The 19,420-nt window shown below is 35.5% G+C and overlaps 1 protein-coding gene across 1 annotated transcript in view; it reads left to right on the top strand.

Annotated features, from left to right (window-relative positions):
* The first annotated feature begins 7,864 nt into the window (after positions 1–7,864).
* Positions 7,865–19,420, top strand: part of LOC149797713 (acylglycerol kinase, mitochondrial-like) — a 56,838-nt gene continuing 45,282 nt past the window's right edge. The window contains exons 1-2 of the mRNA XM_089962649.1: positions 7,865–8,020; positions 16,542–16,581. Of these exons, the coding sequence (XP_089818775.1) occupies positions 7,911–8,020; positions 16,542–16,581 (150 nt within the window). The 5' untranslated portion in view covers positions 7,865–7,910. The remainder of the gene's footprint in view (positions 8,021–16,541; positions 16,582–19,420) is intronic.

The raw sequence follows: 19,420 nt of genomic DNA, 5'->3' as shown, positions 1-19,420 counted from the left end.
GACGTGGGCCATTTTCAGTGTGGCTTTACCATCGGTGATGTCAAACTGGTCATTAGATTGTTGTACGTGTTGAATCTTGTCCATGATTTTGGAAGGGGTTAGTTCTGCGGGTCTGCTAAACTCGATCCAAACAGGGGATTTCAAACCGTCGTGATCTATGGATAGTGTCAAGCGATCGTCTTCTTTGCGTTGACATTGTCGCTTGAGTGCGGTGAGCAAAGAATCCCACATCTCGGTGATAAACCTTTCTGCTTTCTCCAAGGGTACGTCGGCCTTGAAATCTTTAAACTTCACCGTGTAGATGTAAGCCGTGGTTCTAAATTTTCTAGAGGAGCGCTTTTCCGTCTCTCGAATGGAATAGTACTTTTCAGGGTTGACTAAGGGTGGTGAACTTGGTTTAGAGGGTTCGGATTCTGGTTCACTCATGTCCTCTTCAAAATCACTGGCATGAATTTGTGCCAAGATTTCAGCCCTGGTACGAGGCGATAGATCACGTTTCTGTCTCTTACTTTCTTCTTCTTCTTTCTTCTCGAATGAATAGGATCGTTTCATCTTGAGTGCAAAACGTCAAATGACTCAAGTTCAAACACCATAGACTAATTTATAGTCATGGTAAACCAGCGTATATAAAAAGGGTGTGTCTTGTCCTTTCACTATTCATTTCACTCTCAAACCGAGGAGAACAATGGAAGAGACTAGCCATATCGAACGTTTCGTCAGAGCTTTGGGAGGGGTCATTAGAAAATTCTCTTCAGACCAGCCGACAGACTACTCTCCTTCCTTTCGAGATAAGAGTCAGGATACTTGCTATATCTGTCAGAAGAAAGGGCATTGGTCTTCAGAGTGTCCAGACCGTCAAAAAAGAAAAAAAAACAGGGGCTAAAAAAGACAAAAGTCAAGATACCTGTTATTATTGTAAAGAAAAAGGACATTGGTCTCCAGATTGCCCAAAAAAGAAACAAGAGGAGTCAGAAGAAAAAAAGGATTCTTCAGAAGAAGAGAGGGATTCTTCGGAAGAAGAGAGGGATTCTTCGAAAAAGAGAGGGATTCTTCAGAGGAAGAAAGAAGACAATTCTATTTAAAAGAAGCAAAGAAACAGGAGAAGAAAAGAAGAAGGGAAGAAAATGAGGAAAAAACGGTGAAGAAATTCAAAAAACAGAGTGACTAAACAAGGAGAAAGAAGAAGTCAATGAACTTTTAATTAAAGTGTTGTGCTGTGAATTGGATTGTAAAAAATGGATAAAAGAATACATGAATGATATAAGGTAAGTGTCTTTGAGTTTTGATTTTAAAATAAGAAGCTACACTCACGCACTCATACACAGACACGTACTATAAGGGTAAAATGGGTGGGGTTTATTTTTGAGTTATTGGCAAATTGAAATTGTATTTCTTTTCGAGAAATGTGGGTGGCCCTGAAAAGGGCCTTTTTATTTTGGTGTAGGGGTGAGTTTAACCAATCAACTTTAACTGCCTTAAGCCTTTGCCACGGCCAAGGCCTACTTCTGATGATTGGGTTGAAATCACTAAGGGTGGTACGATAGGCTTAGTCACAGGGTTGGCGTGTTTAGCTCGGGAAGGTCGTATTCTCTTCGGTCGTGATAAAGAAGTCTGATACATTTGTTTCAGACTTCTTAACTCCGCTAAAATGTCCAACAGTACCGTGACCGTTTGATTTTCACCCTCTTGTTTCTTTGCTGCTACTTCTTCTTGCTGTTGTTGCTGTTGTTTTTTTCTTACCTCTTCTTGTTGCTGTTGCTGTTGCTGTAGGAGAAAAGCTTGTTCCGCTTCCTTTTGTCGTTGCATAAATTTCTCCAATTCTTCTTTCTGTCTCTGTCTAAAATTCTCCACTTGCGGTAATGAAGAAGGTAACGAAGGTTCCGGAACAAATTCTTGCGAGGTAAGAAAATCCACAAAATCCCAATGTACCTCTTCTGAAAGTAAGTCCGGGTTCCCTTGGGCAGTCTCCCCTGCTGGTGCACCCCAATGGATCGTTTTCTGAGTTTCCGTCATGTTGAATCACTGTCGCATAGATTGACTGCACACAAGCGCTAACGAATCTATATAGACCACGTGACGTCACAGACTGCTCTCTTCGGATTGGATGCGAGCTGACTGAATTTTTTAACGCGTGTTCGGATTGGTGAATGAATTCAATCCGTTTCAATCCTTCCTGTACCTATAAATAAGCGCAGTTCACTGCATTGATTCACCTATTCTCGTCGCTTCAAGATGTGGACCACAGTTGAGTCATCCACCCTTGTGTCTTCCATGATGTTTAGGACGGACATGCTCATGTATGTCAGGTCCAAGTGGACTGTTGTTGATAGGACAGATACTAGTCAATGGATGAGGAGAGTTTACATAGAAAGACAAGGATGTCTCAAGAGGGTACTTGTGTATGGACCGGCAGTTAGAAGGAGTTGAAGAAGAAGAAGAAGAAGATGTGACAGATGCCATCTATGTTAATATTAATATTAACATAAACCCAAAGGCCCTTTTCAGGGCCAGCCATATTTCTCGAAAAGAGATAGCCTTTCCATTGCCTACCCCTTTTTTTTAAATTTAAATTTAAACTTAAATTTAAAAAAAAAATCCCATATTCAATTCCCCTTGTCCCTAGACAAACCCAAACTCTATTCCCATGTTAATTTCCCCTTGTCGCTAGACAGACCCACACTATAGTTCCATGTTAAATTTCCCTTGTCGCTAGAGTGACCCACGATTTTTCTCCATGTTAATTTCCCTTGACGCTAATCTGACCCACGATTTTTCTCCATGTTAATTTTCCCTTGACGCTAGAGTTGCCCAAGGGGTCTTGTAATGCTTATTCCCCTTGACGCTAGGGTGCCCCCATTTACTACTACCGCTCTGTTGGCCTAGTGGTTAGAGCGTCCGCCTCGGATGCGGGAGGTCGTGGGTTCGAAACCCGGCCGAGTCATCCAAAGACTTCTGAAAATGGTACTAACAGCTGTCTCGCTAGGCGCTCAGCATTAAGAGGTTAGTGTTAGGACTAGTCGGCCTGGTGGCAGTATAAAGTGACTTGGTGGGACATCATGCTACATCTCTGCGGCATTATGCCCCAGTGCTAGACATCACTATAAATTGCTACACTGCAGACATCGTAGCGATATGACTGAAAAATTGTTAACGCCACGTTAAAAATCCAAATCACACACACACACACACACACACACACACACACACACACACGCACGCACGCACGCACACCTCATCCTATATATATGTATAACACCACTGATACATTTATCCAAATTTGGCACTGAAAAAACTCCGTCAACTGGATTTTGTTAATTTGATTTTAGTATCTCCAAATTGGCTACATTACTCCCTTATATAGATATAACCTAACTTTGCCAGTGCCAAGGTATCTTAGGACATACGATATATATATATATATCTAAAGTTTCGAGAGTGTCTGCACGTTCTAGTACCGTATATGAACGGCAACCGAAACATCATTTTTTGGTGATGTGGAGGTGGCCGTGGTAGTTTGCGTGCTGGAACGTGCAGGCAGGCGATAGTTGTCTTATCTCGCATTCAGAGGTCCTAGGTTCGATACCAAGCAGAAACCCAATATGGAGCGAATTATTGATATGCTTGTTTAGCGGTAAGGTTGGAATAGTCCTAGTACTATTAGTGGTAATTAATGTCCTTACATTCGTCAACCATAGGGATCTTAATATACATCCTCGTAATAAAATATATATATTTATAAGTATATAGTCTTTAGAGTAATTCTCCTTAGGCCAGTGCTTGGAGTAATGCTACATTACTCCCTTATATAGATATAACCACTGATACATTTATCCAAATTTGGCACTGAAAAAACTCCGTCAACTGGATTTTGTTAATTTGATTTTAGTATCTCCAAATTGGCTAACACTAAGTCATTGTAAATAATTGTTATCATTGGAAACGAAAAGTCCTTCTGACATTTGAAACTTTATTATTTTTCTAAGAGTTTCCGTATGTTGACAGAATACAGCGTTAGTCACCAACTTGAAAAGAAAGAAAATAAAGTTTACAATGTCTTTTTCGAAATAATTGTTAGCCTTTCTTCCTAAAATATTATATTAAGTTATATGTTTGGTTTTAGGAATGTTTATTAAGAAAAGGCAACAATTTGTCATGTTTGATCAGTTTTAAACCTAATTATTTAAAAGCTTTTCGTTTGTCTAGTATAGGACTTCTTTCTCCGTGTTTATAAATTTACATAATTGTTTGGCACAGATGCTTTTGTACCTTTATAATTAGAAACGAACTTCTTTAAATGTGACAAATCATTTTCACCTGGAAATTATTTGTTCGGAAATAACGAAAAGTCCTTGAAATAGTGATGCATATAATGGAACCTCCAAATATACTTCCTAAATCCAACTGAGCGATTTGATAAACATGTGACTTTCGTAATCGGACAAGTTATAACTAAACAATTATAGGTATTTTGGTGTACTTTTAAATCAAATTTCATTCATTATGTGCTGGACTTTCATACTTTCCTGTTAAATAACCTTGATCTCTTAATCTGTCTTCGTCTTTTTCTCTCACAGAAATGGTATGTTCTCGTTGAATTGATAGTCTTTCATCTTTCTCTTTGAACACCATAGGCTTTTGATCTTTAATTCTTGACACACTAATTATGCGATTTTAGTCGTGTCGTAAAGTAATATGTTACTGCAATACAGCATCTTCATGCATAAACTATTAGCTCATATTTCTACTAGATTGATTTAAGGTAAATAAAATACACTGATGGAAGTTCATTGGCTCTTTTTGAAAATGTCCATGATTGTGGATTCCAAGTTTGTACCTTTTCTTCAGTGATACTTTTCAAATCACGGTAAATAACATACGAAACTTTTAATTCTTATTAGCTGTTTTTAAATATTACAACTGTAATATCTCCAGGCATTATATCAATTAAGTTATTTAAGTAGTCAATTGTGTTAAAATAATTTTTTCTGGTGTATTGAAAAAATAAAAATATTTTTGTTTAGAAATTTATTGTCTGTTGATCTATGCTTATCTTAAAATATATTGTATTTCAAAATGGCGACACTTCCGTCGTTATTCTCATTAGGTCGTCCAGTTGGTTTGATGTAGGATGGTTCAACTATATCAGAAATATTTGCAACTTATTAAATTCTTATTCAATGTTTTATCGACACCGTATTTAACTATTGATTGTTTTAATCCTTGTTATAATTGTTTGGTTTCTGATGATTGTGGGCGGGTGGGTGGGTAAATTTTATGTCACTGCATAAAATAATCATTTATCTTTACTTTGATAGAAATGTCCATGTTCTTATTCAGACAATACTATGTATCAGCTTCTTCTGAACGGTCCCTATGTACAATTTTAACTTTTCTCTCCTGTGAATAAATCATTTTTTATTTTCTTTTATTTACCGGCTAAATGTTGTGAGTGAAACATCAAATGAACGTTGCAAAACAATATCCATTTCAATTCTGTTTGGTGTGTTCTTATGTTAGGACAAAATGCGGTACAGAGAAAACAGATAACACAAGAAAGAATAGTTTAAAAAATAGATGGATAAAATATAAAGCACCACAGCGAGTACAGGAACTAAATAAATGAAACAGAGATACCAAAATTAATCCCACTTCAGATTGCTCTGAATGACAATATGTATGACGTTGAAAGCATTACGAAACAACATCAATCGTACAGGACATTAAGGATTCCAGATTTCCCATCATTGTACTTCTACAAAAGGTACTTGTACATCACAAGACCTGAAAGTTGTGGTAATATACGGTTCTAACATTTTGTTGCTACAAATGATCTGACAGTTACAGGTCGGAATACGTCAGCTCCATGCTCCACATTCAGTTTTAACCCGATAAGCCTTATGATAAAATTAGCTTGAGAAACTATTGTGCACGTGTTTTCTCCGTTGGAGTAAATTGTAATCTAACCATATAAGTAGTTAGACCAAACCTTTGTTTTGTGTTATTCAGCAAAAGATAACAAAAATTTTAAGTGAAGATGAAATGGACATCACAAACCCTGAAAGTGTAAATGAAGATGAACTGAACATCACAAGACCTGAACGTGTAAGTGAAGATAAATCAAAGCATACCATCTTTTCATTTGTATTATCCTGATCAACAAAGGAGATATTTCTATTGGAGAAATAATAGATACATGTTAGTCAATGCAAACAGAAAAACAAATCACAAAATGCTTTCTAGTAAAGAGACTAGACTTAAACAAAAACAAATGGGAGATATTTAAAATGGCCAACTTCGACATTCAAATCTGGATCAGTATTCTATAATCTAATTTCCATGTACAACTTAATTACACGGAGATATACGAGTTGTTGGTTGCCAACATATTCATTTCGGTTTGTTATTTTGTTGAAATCTGCAAGTTTAAACGTTATCCAACTACAACTTAACACGGATAGAGACAAGACTTAATGACAAAATTCGGTGACGTATCTAATTCCATAAAATGTTATGTAGTCATATTACAGTCCATTACGTAAAAATGTCCAAGTCATCAATCTACATAATTGTGCTGGTCAGTGACGTCACAATGTCAAGTGCAACATCTGAAAATTGTTTGAAGATTATTATAATTCTCGCATTCACAAAAATCTTATACTTTTTGGAGATTTTCTAACCCATATTTCCAATTATTTTTCAGTCAAGCCAATGCCGGTTTTTTCTTTATATAACATTTGATATTGCTCTGTTCAGTTTCTTGCTGTACTCTTCAATTTCAGCTACTGTTTTGTGTACTGTCACATGATTGATTGGTCTATTTATGTCTTCTATAAATCCCAGTCATTTTTACAACTGTGACTCATTACTTAATTTCCTAACCTCCTCCTCCTCTATTTCTAAAAATATAAACATCTGAAGCCACTGATGATTTTAAACTGAAGAAACTTAATAAATATGCACACACACACGGACAGACAGACAGACAGGATTACAACGTGAGTCTGTCCAGTCGATTTACATCAGTATCTAGTTTCGCGGCGACCTATTTGGATAATACAAAGAATATGATTCGGAATGAATTGAAAATAAAAGCTATAGCTCTATTTTATAATAAACCTTATTGTAGTATATTTCAGCTATCGTTTTATCAAGTGTACTTCTAAACTCAAACTAAAAACAGTGGTACTCGCTCTAGTATAGTAGTCACACGCCCTCCCGTTTTTACCTGCCCCTCCAGTTATAGCAACCCCATGGCGACAATCAGGCTAGAAAGTATAAATTACTATACGAAATGATTAAGTTTTATACATTTAAAAAGAACAAACAGAATACCTTGATACTTTTAGTTTTTCAAATCGGTAAGGAGTACAAGCAAACGGGAGGGTGTTCGAATACTATGTATGAGTATTGAGATAGAGGAAAAATGTTCGTTTCCCCAAAGATTGACAGAAGTGCCTTCTATCGGTAACATGGATCACTGAAGGTTTTAACCAGACCTCGTATGACGCAGATCTCAAAAGTCATATGAACGATACTACAGAAAATACAATCTGATTAAAATGAAGATCTACCCAGTGCTTATCCTAAGAACTGACAGGCATCGATACAAGTTCAAATTCAGGATATACTCTGAATAATCTTTGTGTTTTAACTTTCATTAGTACGGATGTGCCTATTTAATTAGTGAATCAAAAAGTACACAGAACACGTCCTTGATTCTAATCAGACTGAGAAAAGATACAAGAAATAATTTTATTTAAATGTGTAGCTTATAAATTTGTCCGGAATTGAATTTCGTATATTTATTTGTTTATAGTATTTTTATGTCCGAACTGCGGATGTTCTCGGTTTTGTACCTTTCGAATAGAACCGTAATGGCCGCCTCCTGGAAAACGTGACTTTCAGGAGATATGGCTTTTGTGTTGAAGATATTCAAAACCTTAAGAAATCACTGGAAAAAATCCGTGTTCATTTCTGGTATAGCAGTATATGGCGTCAAATATGCAAGAGACAGATATGAGTAATATAGCTTTTTATATTAATTAATGAGCTTGCCAGTTTTGGAAAATCTGTCAAAATAGCACAAACAATCAATATACAGTACGCTGTCAAGCCATCTAAATTGGGGAAGGAAATTGACATCTATTTGCCAAGTGTTAAAATGTTGTCTGCGTCAGAACTGTTGCCGTGACTTGAAGCTGGATCCTTGCAAGTACAGGTGTTAGTCCCAGTCCTACATGTAAGACCTTGACGCTGATATTTATGTTGTGTGCGTCAAGGTCTTACAGCCTAGCTACCGGCGCTGTGTAGAGTGTTTTGATGTCGACTGACATCGTTACGAAAGTCAAATTTTCAGGAATATTTCACACAACTGACAACTAAAATAACGACTCTTTTCTGCAATGCAAAGTCATTATGTTTTAGTCAGACTTTACTTACTCTGATGTCTTTTCTCTAATAAATTCAAATTCTCACAAAAGAAATGGACCTGTTTTCAAGTTTTGTTTGCCCTACATTTCAGTTGGCTGGAAAGTGATGAAAGCCGAGAATGCCGAAATCTGATTAAGTTCAAATATTATTCTTTAATGAAATGAATACAAATATATTATGCCTATTGGAACTGTAAGCAATGGTTCATTTCATTCAAGAAACATATCCCCAACATGTACCTACTTGAACTTACTTCAGCATACCTCGACTACCATCACATTGCAACAAATTCAAATGTATGTCAACAATGTGATCTGGATTTTTAATGTAGCTTTAACAATGTTTCAGTCTTATCGCTACGATGTCTGCAGTGTGGCAGTTCATAGTGTTGTCTAGCACTGGGGCATCATGCCGAAGATATGTGGCATGATGCCCTACCCAGTCACATTATCCTGACACCAGGCTGACCAGTCCTTACACTAACCTCTTAATGCTGAGCTCCAGGCAAGGCAGCTGCTATTTTGTAAGTCGTTGGTATGACTTGGCCAGGGATCGAACCCACGACCTCCAGCATCCGAGGTGGATGCTCTAACCACTAGACCACCGGAGCGGTTTCATGTCAACAGAACGTGAAAATATGTCCATTTGCTAGTATCATATTTTCATTCCTCCAGGATAAAGACAGCACAGCAAGTATATTAATTACACATACATTAGTAGAAGAGTGTCAATATAGGCTGCCAAGTGTGTGAGATGTTCCTGAAACTTTGATTGCTCATTCCAATGTCAACGACATCGGAACATGCTTTACAAGGCCATTATTTTGATAGTAAAACATATCACTAAAACAAAAACATGTGCTATGTCTTACATTTTAGGACTAGTGTTAGTCCTACAATGTAAGACACATTATCAGATATTTTTGTTAGGGGTGGGTGGGTGATGGGTCTTGCAGCCTAACTAAGGCGCTATGTAGCATGTTTTGATGTCGACTAACTGTAACGAAGGTAAAATGTTCAGGAATATCACACACAACTGGCAGCCAATAATGACGCTTTTCTACAAAGTAAAGTTATAATTTTTTTTGTCAGACTTACCCTGATGTCTTTTCTCAAATAAATTCAAATTCTCACAAAAAGAAATGGACCTGTTTTCAAGTTTTGTTGGCCTACTTTTCATTTGGGTGGAAAGCGATGAAAGCTGGGAAAGCCAAAATAGGAATAAGTTGAAATATTATTCTTTAATGAAACGAATAAAAAATATATTATGCCTATTGGAACTGTAAGCAATGTTTTGTTTCATTCAAGAAACATATCCCCCACATGAACCTTCTTAAACATACTTTGGCATACCTCGACTACTGTCGCAATGCAACAAATTCAAATGTATGTCAATGGAACATAAAAATGCATCCATTTCCTAGTGTCATATTTTCATTCTGCCAGGATAAAGACAGCACAGTAAGTATATTAATTACACATAAATTAGTGGAAGAGGGTCAATATAGGCTGCCAAGTGTGTGAGATATTCCTGAAAGTTTAACTACCCATTCTGATATCAACCGACATTGGATTACACTATACAAGGTCATTATTTGGGGAGTAAGACATAGCTCTAAAGCAAAAACGTGCTATGTCTTACATTATAGGACTAGAGTAAAAAAAAACATAGATTATGGCTGTGTGCCTTATCTTTTATGATATGATAGACAGGGTCCTATGTCAGAATGGGTCATCAGGGGAATCTGAGGAAATTTTGTCACTTTGTATGATTTTTTATCCCCTTCAGGTTATTGCTTTTTTGTAACATTAAGCTTGCGTCGAGCATCTGTGCTTGCAGGGACACTTCATCTTTGATTTCTGTAGCACACAAGGGCTCATATGGTTGTTTACAGTTTACTTATAAACAATATATCTACCATACGTGATAATACAAAGGATGACACTTCTTTCCCTTCTCTTGCAGTTTATTTAATAATTGACATTGATATTTCAAGCTACACTTTGCGTATTTGTACAATGTAAGACATTGGCCCTGATATTTATGTCTTGGGGGTAAAGGTTTTGCTGTCTCAATAATGGTGCTGTGTAACATGTTCCAAGGAATTTACTTTCTCTGATGCATTTTTTCCAATAAATTTAAATTCTAACACAAGCAAATGGACCTGTTTTCAAGTTCCATTAACCTGCATTGCAGTAGGCTGGAATGTAATGGAAACCATGAATGCCAAAATCGGTTAAAAGGATGATAAGTATTTAAAAAGAAACTAAGCTATCTAAATGCTTTCTTTAGTATTAGTTTAATCATTTCCCGAAAGAAAAATACTTCAGCTTAGTACAATTTCGGCATTCCCAGCTTCCATCACATTCCAGACAACTGAAATGTAGGCCAGCGGAACTTGAAAACACATCCATTTCTTGTGGGAGAATTTGAATTTATTATGATAAAGATGACAGAATAGCTAAAGTCTTTCTAAAGCAATATGAATTTGTAGAAAAGCATTGATATTGGCTGCCATGTATGTGAGATATTCCTAAAAATTTGACTTTTGGTTCCCATGTTAGTTGACCTCGCTACACAGTGCCATTATTTAGGCAGTAAGACGGTGATCCCAAAAATACAAATATATGGGAAGGTGACTTACATTGTGGGACTGCATGCTGTAATAAATTTAGCACCAATGTGTGGATCAGATATTCAACCTTTTATGCTTACATCAAGTTTGACAATCTATGCCACCTTTAAACATTTTCCACTGTGTCCAATGGACATAACCACAGTTGATTTATATGCAAGTTCAGCAAGTTGAATGGAAATACAATACTCATTGGTTGACAAGAAATAATGTACAGCTGAATCAGTCTTGAAAGACCACCCCTTCTGCACAAAAATTATGGTCTCTCAAGACAGGTAATCTGTCATCACAGGTTATAACATTATATAAATCAGTAAATATGTTATTTTGGAACCTGACCTCAAGATGTTGTTTTCTCATAACAGTGGTTGTCAAAGACATTTTACTGTACTACATCTTCTGATAACTTCAAGTTTGGTCGACAAATGAGGGGTCAGTATATGATCCAGTGAATTTGTTCTTGCATATCAAGTGGTGAAATCCTGGTCATGCCCAGTGGTAGTGATGGAAAACAGGCTTGCATTCTTCAGCTTTGAGCCAAACAGCTAGGTAGTCCCTAAAAGCATACTGTTAGCTGGTTAGATGGTTTATCTTAGAAGGTTATCGCTTTATCACTGCCTGTATCCATGAGACTCAACGACAGTGTCTGTCCTATTGTGACAGATGGACTTCATAAAAAAAAATTGTCTTCTGATAACCTCATTTTTAGTTGACCAATGTGGGGGCAGTATATGATTCAGTGCATTGCAGTGCATTTGTATCTCAGTTTTGCATTCTTTAAATCAATATCGCCTGAACCAAACATATGTAGTCCCCATAAGCATACAGTTTGCTGCATAGGGGGAATGTCTTGGGCAGTTTGTATCTTGTATCCATCATTATCTTTGACAGTATCTGATTGCCTTAATTCTACAGAGGGGATTCTTGAAAGAAATTGGTTATTATTTGCTTTGTATTTCTTCAGATGAAATTTGGTTATTCTCAATAAAATTATCAGTATAATGGTATAAAGTTTAGGCAACATGCATAATTAAAGAATGAATACAGAATCAGAGGTCTTGCTAGGATTTTTAAAACCAGGAGTCCAGGACTCCCATTTTGGTAAAAATAGGAGTCCCGCTATCGAAAGTTGCAGTCCCCTTCAGGGGTCAAGCTATACTTGAATTTTAGGAAGAAATGACTTTTCTTTTTGGACAGAACAGGGAAAAGTGAGAGCTCAACAGGAAGAAGTAGATGTGATGCAAGAAACGCAAGATATATATATATATATATATATATACACTTATATCTCTTATTTAAATTAAGCCCTCTTTTTCCCAGTATTCATATTTGCATTTAACTTTGGATTTAAGCAATACTTTATTTTCAAGTAGACAGTTGTCTGAGTTATTTTGACCATATGACTCTAGAAGAGAATAACAGAAACTACTTTGTAACAAATTTTAACTGAGTGTCCAGATTCTATTACTGTGATTTCAAGTTAGTAAAAATGCTTAATCAACTATCCTTAATAAGTTTTTTAAAATTCTTTTATTTATTTATACTTTCTAAAAGTTAACAAAAATGGCACTTTCAAAGATTTCTAAACGTGTTTGAACAACCACCTGTACATGTACATGAGGGTCAATGCACATGTGTCTTCAGATCATATTGTTCGTCCTCATTTCTTCATTGCAGATTAAACGTTACCGTAACTATTCATACAAAACACACTAAAATGCATAAAATTGCGGACATGTCTCCTTTATAGTCAGTATATGAACTAATCCCTTCTTTCCTACAGAATCAACACAGGCATGAGTGCATCTATTTTTAGATGGTGAGGTTTTCTTAATGCAATCACTCACTTTAATATCGCTTTATTACAACAGTCCATGGACAGGATTACAAATTGATGGTTTATTTATTTGTCTATGTACTTGTAGTAATTATAGGCAATGGTTAAATAGTGTCTGCTTTGCTGCTTGTTTCCGTATTTTCGCAAATACCTGTTAATTCAAAAACAACTTAGACCTTACAATGCGTCTTGAAAATTCCACAACATAGTATTAACCCATACGTTTTTGACCTACATAATTTGCATTTTAAAGTTAAATCTTTAATAAAATCATTCCCAGGCTTTGCTTTCAATGAATTGTATGTTTTTTCTGAATATATTTGCCCGATGATTTACGAAAACAGACAATCTAATAAACTGGTAGATCATAGATTTAGCAATGTCTGCCATTATTTCCCATCAGACCTACTGGTTCACTTACAGTTTCAAACTAATTTGTTGGCAAAATAGTGTACAAGAGGCAGTTAATATATATCCAGATCGCCGATTCTGATCTTAAAACACAAATTGCTATTTACACACTATTGTTAAAGTTTTGAAATTCAAGTTTGTATGTTTTTATCATCAAAAGATAGCATGTGGAAATTGATAGTTGCTACCTTACTTGTGAAAGGGTTGATGGTCAGTCAGCTATCAAAACACATGCTTGTGAATGGGCAAGAGTTTGTTTGCCAACGTAACTGATATCAAAACTAGGCCTAGCTACTGATGTCTTGATGAATACTTTTCGCTATAACACTAGAACTAAACGGGCTAAGGCGAGGGGCATCTAAAATTAAAACTATGGTCAGTCAATCTGAGAATGTTAAAAAGTGATTTACTTTCAATTATTGTTCTTCTAGTCATAAATAATCCATTAATCCATACAGTACAAAATTCCATAAAATTGAGAATGATGAAAAATGTTGGCCAAAAAAACTCAAATTCCTATGCATTTGGGTTTAAATTCGTTGTTGGACCTGTTAAATATAAACATCCTTGTGTTGATATGAGTTCTGTCAGTAATAATCCATCAGTTCCTAAATTCATTTCTTATTCATTATTTTCTCCTTCAGTGTTGATTTTATCTGATGAAAATCTTGAAAATTGTAACTGTTTGGTGCTATCAGAAATCAAATTTTCTTCCCTTTGTTGTGAAATGTTTCCTCTCTTTATCTCTAACTTTATATATATATATATATATATATATATATATATAATCAGATTGTTGGAAATCATTGGTCTCTGCCACACTCACTCATGACACACAGATATAGCTCAGTATGACCATTCAAATGCATCATTCTCGTTTCCAAGTTCCTTGATTGCAGTACAGAAAATTAACAGTAACTTGCAAGAAAAATGCAAGAAGAAATAGGATTTAGCAAGGTGTTTTACTTTTCTACTCAGGGAAAAATGCAAGTGGTGAAATGAAGTTAAATTCAAGTCTGTGGTTGGTTCTAAATGAAAATGTTGCCCCTTGGACAGCCGTAGCGGACTTCATAAATGTAAATAATGCTAATCAGATATCCAATTTGATGTCATTGGTATCCATCTTTTATATGCTGTTATCACTACTTCTCCAGATTTGATAGTTGAGGCACGATTTTATAAAGGTGACTTTGTGGTAATAGATATTGATAAACTTATTACCTTTAATAATACTGTTGGTTCTTGCATTCTTCACTAAAAGACTTCTGATGAATTTTAATTGGTTCTAAATAAATATGGTGCTGATCAGACCTATATTATAGTCACCATGGTAACAATATTGAAAATCTTGTTATGGCTACTTCTTATGATATATAGTTGTTGGCATCCGTTAGTTTTGAGAGACGATGGAACTCTGCCCATGTCACGGTTATATAGTAGGCCCTAAATAAAATGGATGATGAAATTTTTTGGTCGTCTTGCAATTCTCAGTATCACTTCTCTTGAAATTTGCTGATAAAAACACATTATTTTGAAAATACCATATTACAAAAGTAAAAGTAACTCGGCTGAAATAATGTAAAGATTAGTGTACAGATTTAGGTACTTGATTCTTTCATCGAAAACTATGGTAAAAGAGAAATTTTCATAGCATCAGATATGATTGTTATTTGTGAGGGAACGAAAAACAGTGTTATGTTACATCATGGGAGACTGATCTGTAGTTCCAAATAAATTCAAAATTTTCATAGTGGTGACAGTAAAATATTAAACAAGTTCAGAAATCTAACAACTGGAAAATGATTGGTTTATTATTTATTAGGAACTAATAGGATGCATACTCCATGGTTTTTCAGTTATAGTACATGTATCAGTGAACTTTTGGACATTTCTAACCACTGTATCATCTTTGACATTCGGCTGAATGAACAACTTGCTAATAAAACATTTCAGCAAGTTAAACATCTTGCTGACACAGTCTCTTTGCCAAATAACAAACTCATGGATGGAACTCGCAAAAAGTTGGCAAGTTACATTGAGAATTTGTTAAAAGTTTGTAGGCAACCCGTAACAAATAAAACGCAACAGTTATTCCAGGAAGTGGTACTGGTTTCAGCTATTAACTCAGTGACTTGTGAGAGAGGTTTCTCATCCCATAATCATATCAAGACAAAGCACCATGGGCATTTTAAACAGAATACTGTAACAAAATTGATGAGGGTAATGGGAGAAGGTCCAGAACTTAAGGATTTTGATATTAAACCTGTTGTGAAGTTTGTTAAGGTTTAAGAAAAACTGAATGTAGTACGCTTTCTGTGATCATTACAGTAGAAATTTTAAAAAGTGAATGGAATATGGTCATTTATTTCGTCATCTAGTGTCTTGGCAAACTGATTGATCTGAAATGGAATTAAGCTAATTAAATAAATTAATATAGAAAAGAAACTGTAGTCTCTTCCTTTATTCCTTCTAGCTGTTACATCACAATCACAATTATCACTGTTCTCACTTGCCTTATTGTTTCATTCTTTTACTATAGTACTAAATGCTTTACAGTCAGTCAGCATTATGAGTCTAATGACATACTGGTGACAACAATACAAACATGTTCTGAATTAATACAAGGGAAAAGTGTGTCATTATTGGGACTCTTAATTTTAGAACTGGGACTGCAACTTTTTTCCAAATACTATATCAGGGAAGGAGTCCAGGACTGCAAGTTTGAAAATCCTATAGAAAACCCTGTGTTTTTTGGCAAGGTGGCCATGGTCAGTGACGTTTTTGTTGAACAAAGTGTAACATGGTGATATGTGACATTGGAAAGTTGTCATTCAGCAAGTTTTCACGCACTCATTCTGTCCTCACTTTCTGGGTATCAGTGATGAAGGTGCAGTCTTATCCAGTTTTATGGTGAGTTGCAATGCATCCGCCTTATCTGTTCTTGGTGAGTGTCAAATACCTATGTGCACTGTTATCCAGTTTTATGGTGAGTTGCAATGCATCCGCCTTATCTGTTCTTGGTGAATGTCAAATACCTATGTGCACTGTTATCCAGTTTTATGGTGAGTTGCAATGCATCCGCCTTATCTGTTCTTGGTGAGTGTCAAATACCTATGTGCACTGTTATCCAGTTTTGTTGTTTGAGTAGTGTACAAGTTTCATCCAGAGAATTAAGTATGAGAATTTCAGAACTTTATTAGGTATTTTATTTATATTAATTTATTGCAGAGAGGACTTGCTGAGGAGACAGTATTGTGCAGAGGCAAGGGTAAGTTGTGTGTATTAGTATGAGATATTTGCAGTTTTTATAAAGGTTTAAAAATAAGGTAAAATATATGATGTTTTATGGAAATTGCATGATACGTGTTTTACAAATAAAGAACTTCTGTTTTCTTTTTATCATTTGCATTTTAAAACTATATGCAGATAATTAAAGTAATCATAATATTTGTAAATAGTACATTTAGATAGATATGTAAAGGGCTGGCTTTACCAAATAGACAAGCTATGTAGTCACCTAGGGCACACCTGGGCTGGCCCTGGATGTTTAGGTCAGAAGAAAAGAAATGGTTTGACTGCATATCTAGTTAGAAGAGAAAGACAACCATATATGTAGGTCAAGCAGTAGATTGTTAAGGTTTGTGGGATTAGAGTTTTAGGAGAGAGAGAGACGTGAAAGAACAGAAGCTTGTCAACTTTATTTTAATAATGTTTTAATATATAAAGTTTAATATTTTTGTTGTCAGGATATGCCAGCAGACCCAAGACCCATCTCTTCAATTACAACAACAATAATGAAAGATAGACTTTTTGTAATGACTTATATATACACACAACTCTGTGCTTTGAAAACACCCATTGTATTTCATTAATTATTTGCCACCCAGTTAGTCTTCAATAATTTTTATTTCAGAAATAGATGATAACACTTTTACTTAGAGTTTTGGTAGATCAGTTGAATTTTTAAAGAAGTCATTTGAGAAAAATTGCCCTCTATTTCCAAAAACATGTGTCAAAGAAATTGACACAAGGTATATTATTAACAATTATCGCCTTGTCACACTGAAATAGCATGCAGCACAACAATTATCACCTTGTCACACTGAAATAACATGCAGCACAACAGTTATCACCTTGTCACACTGAAATAACATGCAGCACAACAATTATGACCTTGTCACTGAAATAACATGCAGCACAACAATTATCACCTTGTCACACTGAAATAACATGCAGCACAACAGTTATCACCTTGTCACACTGAAATAACATGCAGCACAACAATTATGACCTTGTCACTGAAATAACATGCAGCACAACAATTATCACCTTGTCACACTGAAATAACATGCAGCACAACAGTTATCACCTTGTCACACTGAAATAACATGCAGCACAACAATTATCACCTTGTCACTGAAATAACATGCAGCACAACAATTATCACCTTGTCACACTGAAATAACATGCAGCACAACAATTATCACCTTGTCACACTGAAATAACATGCAGCACAACAATTATCACCTTGTCACTGAAATAACATGCAGCACAACAATTATCACCTTGTCACACTGAAATAACATGCAGCACAACAATTATCACCTTGTCACACTGAAATAACATGCAGCACAACAGTTATCACCTTGTCACTGAAATAACATGCAGCACAACAATTATGACCTTGTCACTGAAATAACATGCAGCACAACAATTATCACCTTGTCACACTGAAATAACATGCAGCACAACAATTATCACCTTGTCACACTGAAATAACATGCAGCACAACAATTATGACCTTGTCACTGAAATAACATGCAGCACAACAATTATCACCTTGTCACACTGAAATAACATGCAGCACAACAATTATCACCTTGTCACACTGAAATAACATGCAGCACAACAATTATCACCTTGTCACACTGAAATAACATGCAGCACAACAATTATCACCTTGTCACTGAAATAACATGCAGCACAACAATTATCACCTTGTCACACTGAAATAACATGCAGCACAACAATTATCACCTTGTCACTGAAATAACATGCAGCACAACAATTATCACCTTGTCACTGAAATAACATGCAGCACAACAATTATCACCTGGTCACACTGAAATAACATGCAGCACAACAATATTTGATATTATAAATAAGCTGTAAGTGATATTTATTCACTGTCAATGTAAATATTTACATGATTATGTCTTTTGGAAAAAAAAACAAGACTGTCCTTAGCATGTACTTTAGTTACCAAGATGGAAATGACAGACTTTGATTGTGTTCTTGTGAAATAAAGGTTTGTTATAAAATAGTTATTCATAGTAGTGTCAAATGTATATTTAGCCTAAAAATCATAGTCACTGTTTGCATTCCACAGATGGTCACTTATGACAGTTTTTTTTAAATAAATTATTATTTTAAGATTATGATTTCTTATAAAAAAATAAAATAGTCACAGTATGAGTAGTTATTATCCATTTGCATGAGAACTATGAGTCAGAGAACATTATTTTGACTAGATTTGACTGCCACCAAAAATGGGAGTTTATGTTCAGCTGTAGTGCCATGGAACATGTGACTTTATCCACATTGTTATGCGAATTCTGGAAACATGGATTTCTGTGATTGCGTATTTGTTATTGCAGGTAATATTCTTTTATGAGATTGTGTTCTGCATGATGCCTGATGTCCTTCTTGCCATTGTAACAGATTTTAAAATCAACTTTACAGGAAGAGTGGAATGCTTATTTATGTCATTATGAATTTGACTGCAACCACTGAAATTCTCATTTCCAACTATCATTGGATTTTGTGATATTTTGGTTGCTTGGATTTTGGGTGTTTTGGCATTAAAATGCTTAGACATATTGACAAACTTTAAGCAGTCAGAAGGACCCAGTTTTAGGAGCTATGGCCACTTAAGGAAAAGATGTTGTTATAATCCCATTACATTGGGGTATCCCCCAGGGCAATCATTATAGCAGAGAGTACACATGACCATGACATTGCAAAAGTATTGAAGGATGATTTGACAGAGTAATCAGCACAGTATAATTACTGTATGACTGTCCTACCATCACCATTATTATCATCAT

The sequence above is a fragment of the Sinohyriopsis cumingii genome, chromosome 6, assembly GCF_028554795.1.
Source record: "Sinohyriopsis cumingii isolate HCF-2022 chromosome 6, ASM2855479v2, whole genome shotgun sequence".
Taxonomy (NCBI): domain Eukaryota; kingdom Metazoa; phylum Mollusca; class Bivalvia; order Unionida; family Unionidae; genus Sinohyriopsis; species Sinohyriopsis cumingii.
The sequence above is the reverse complement of the archived record's forward strand: the minus strand, read 5'-3'. Positions and strand labels throughout refer to the sequence as shown.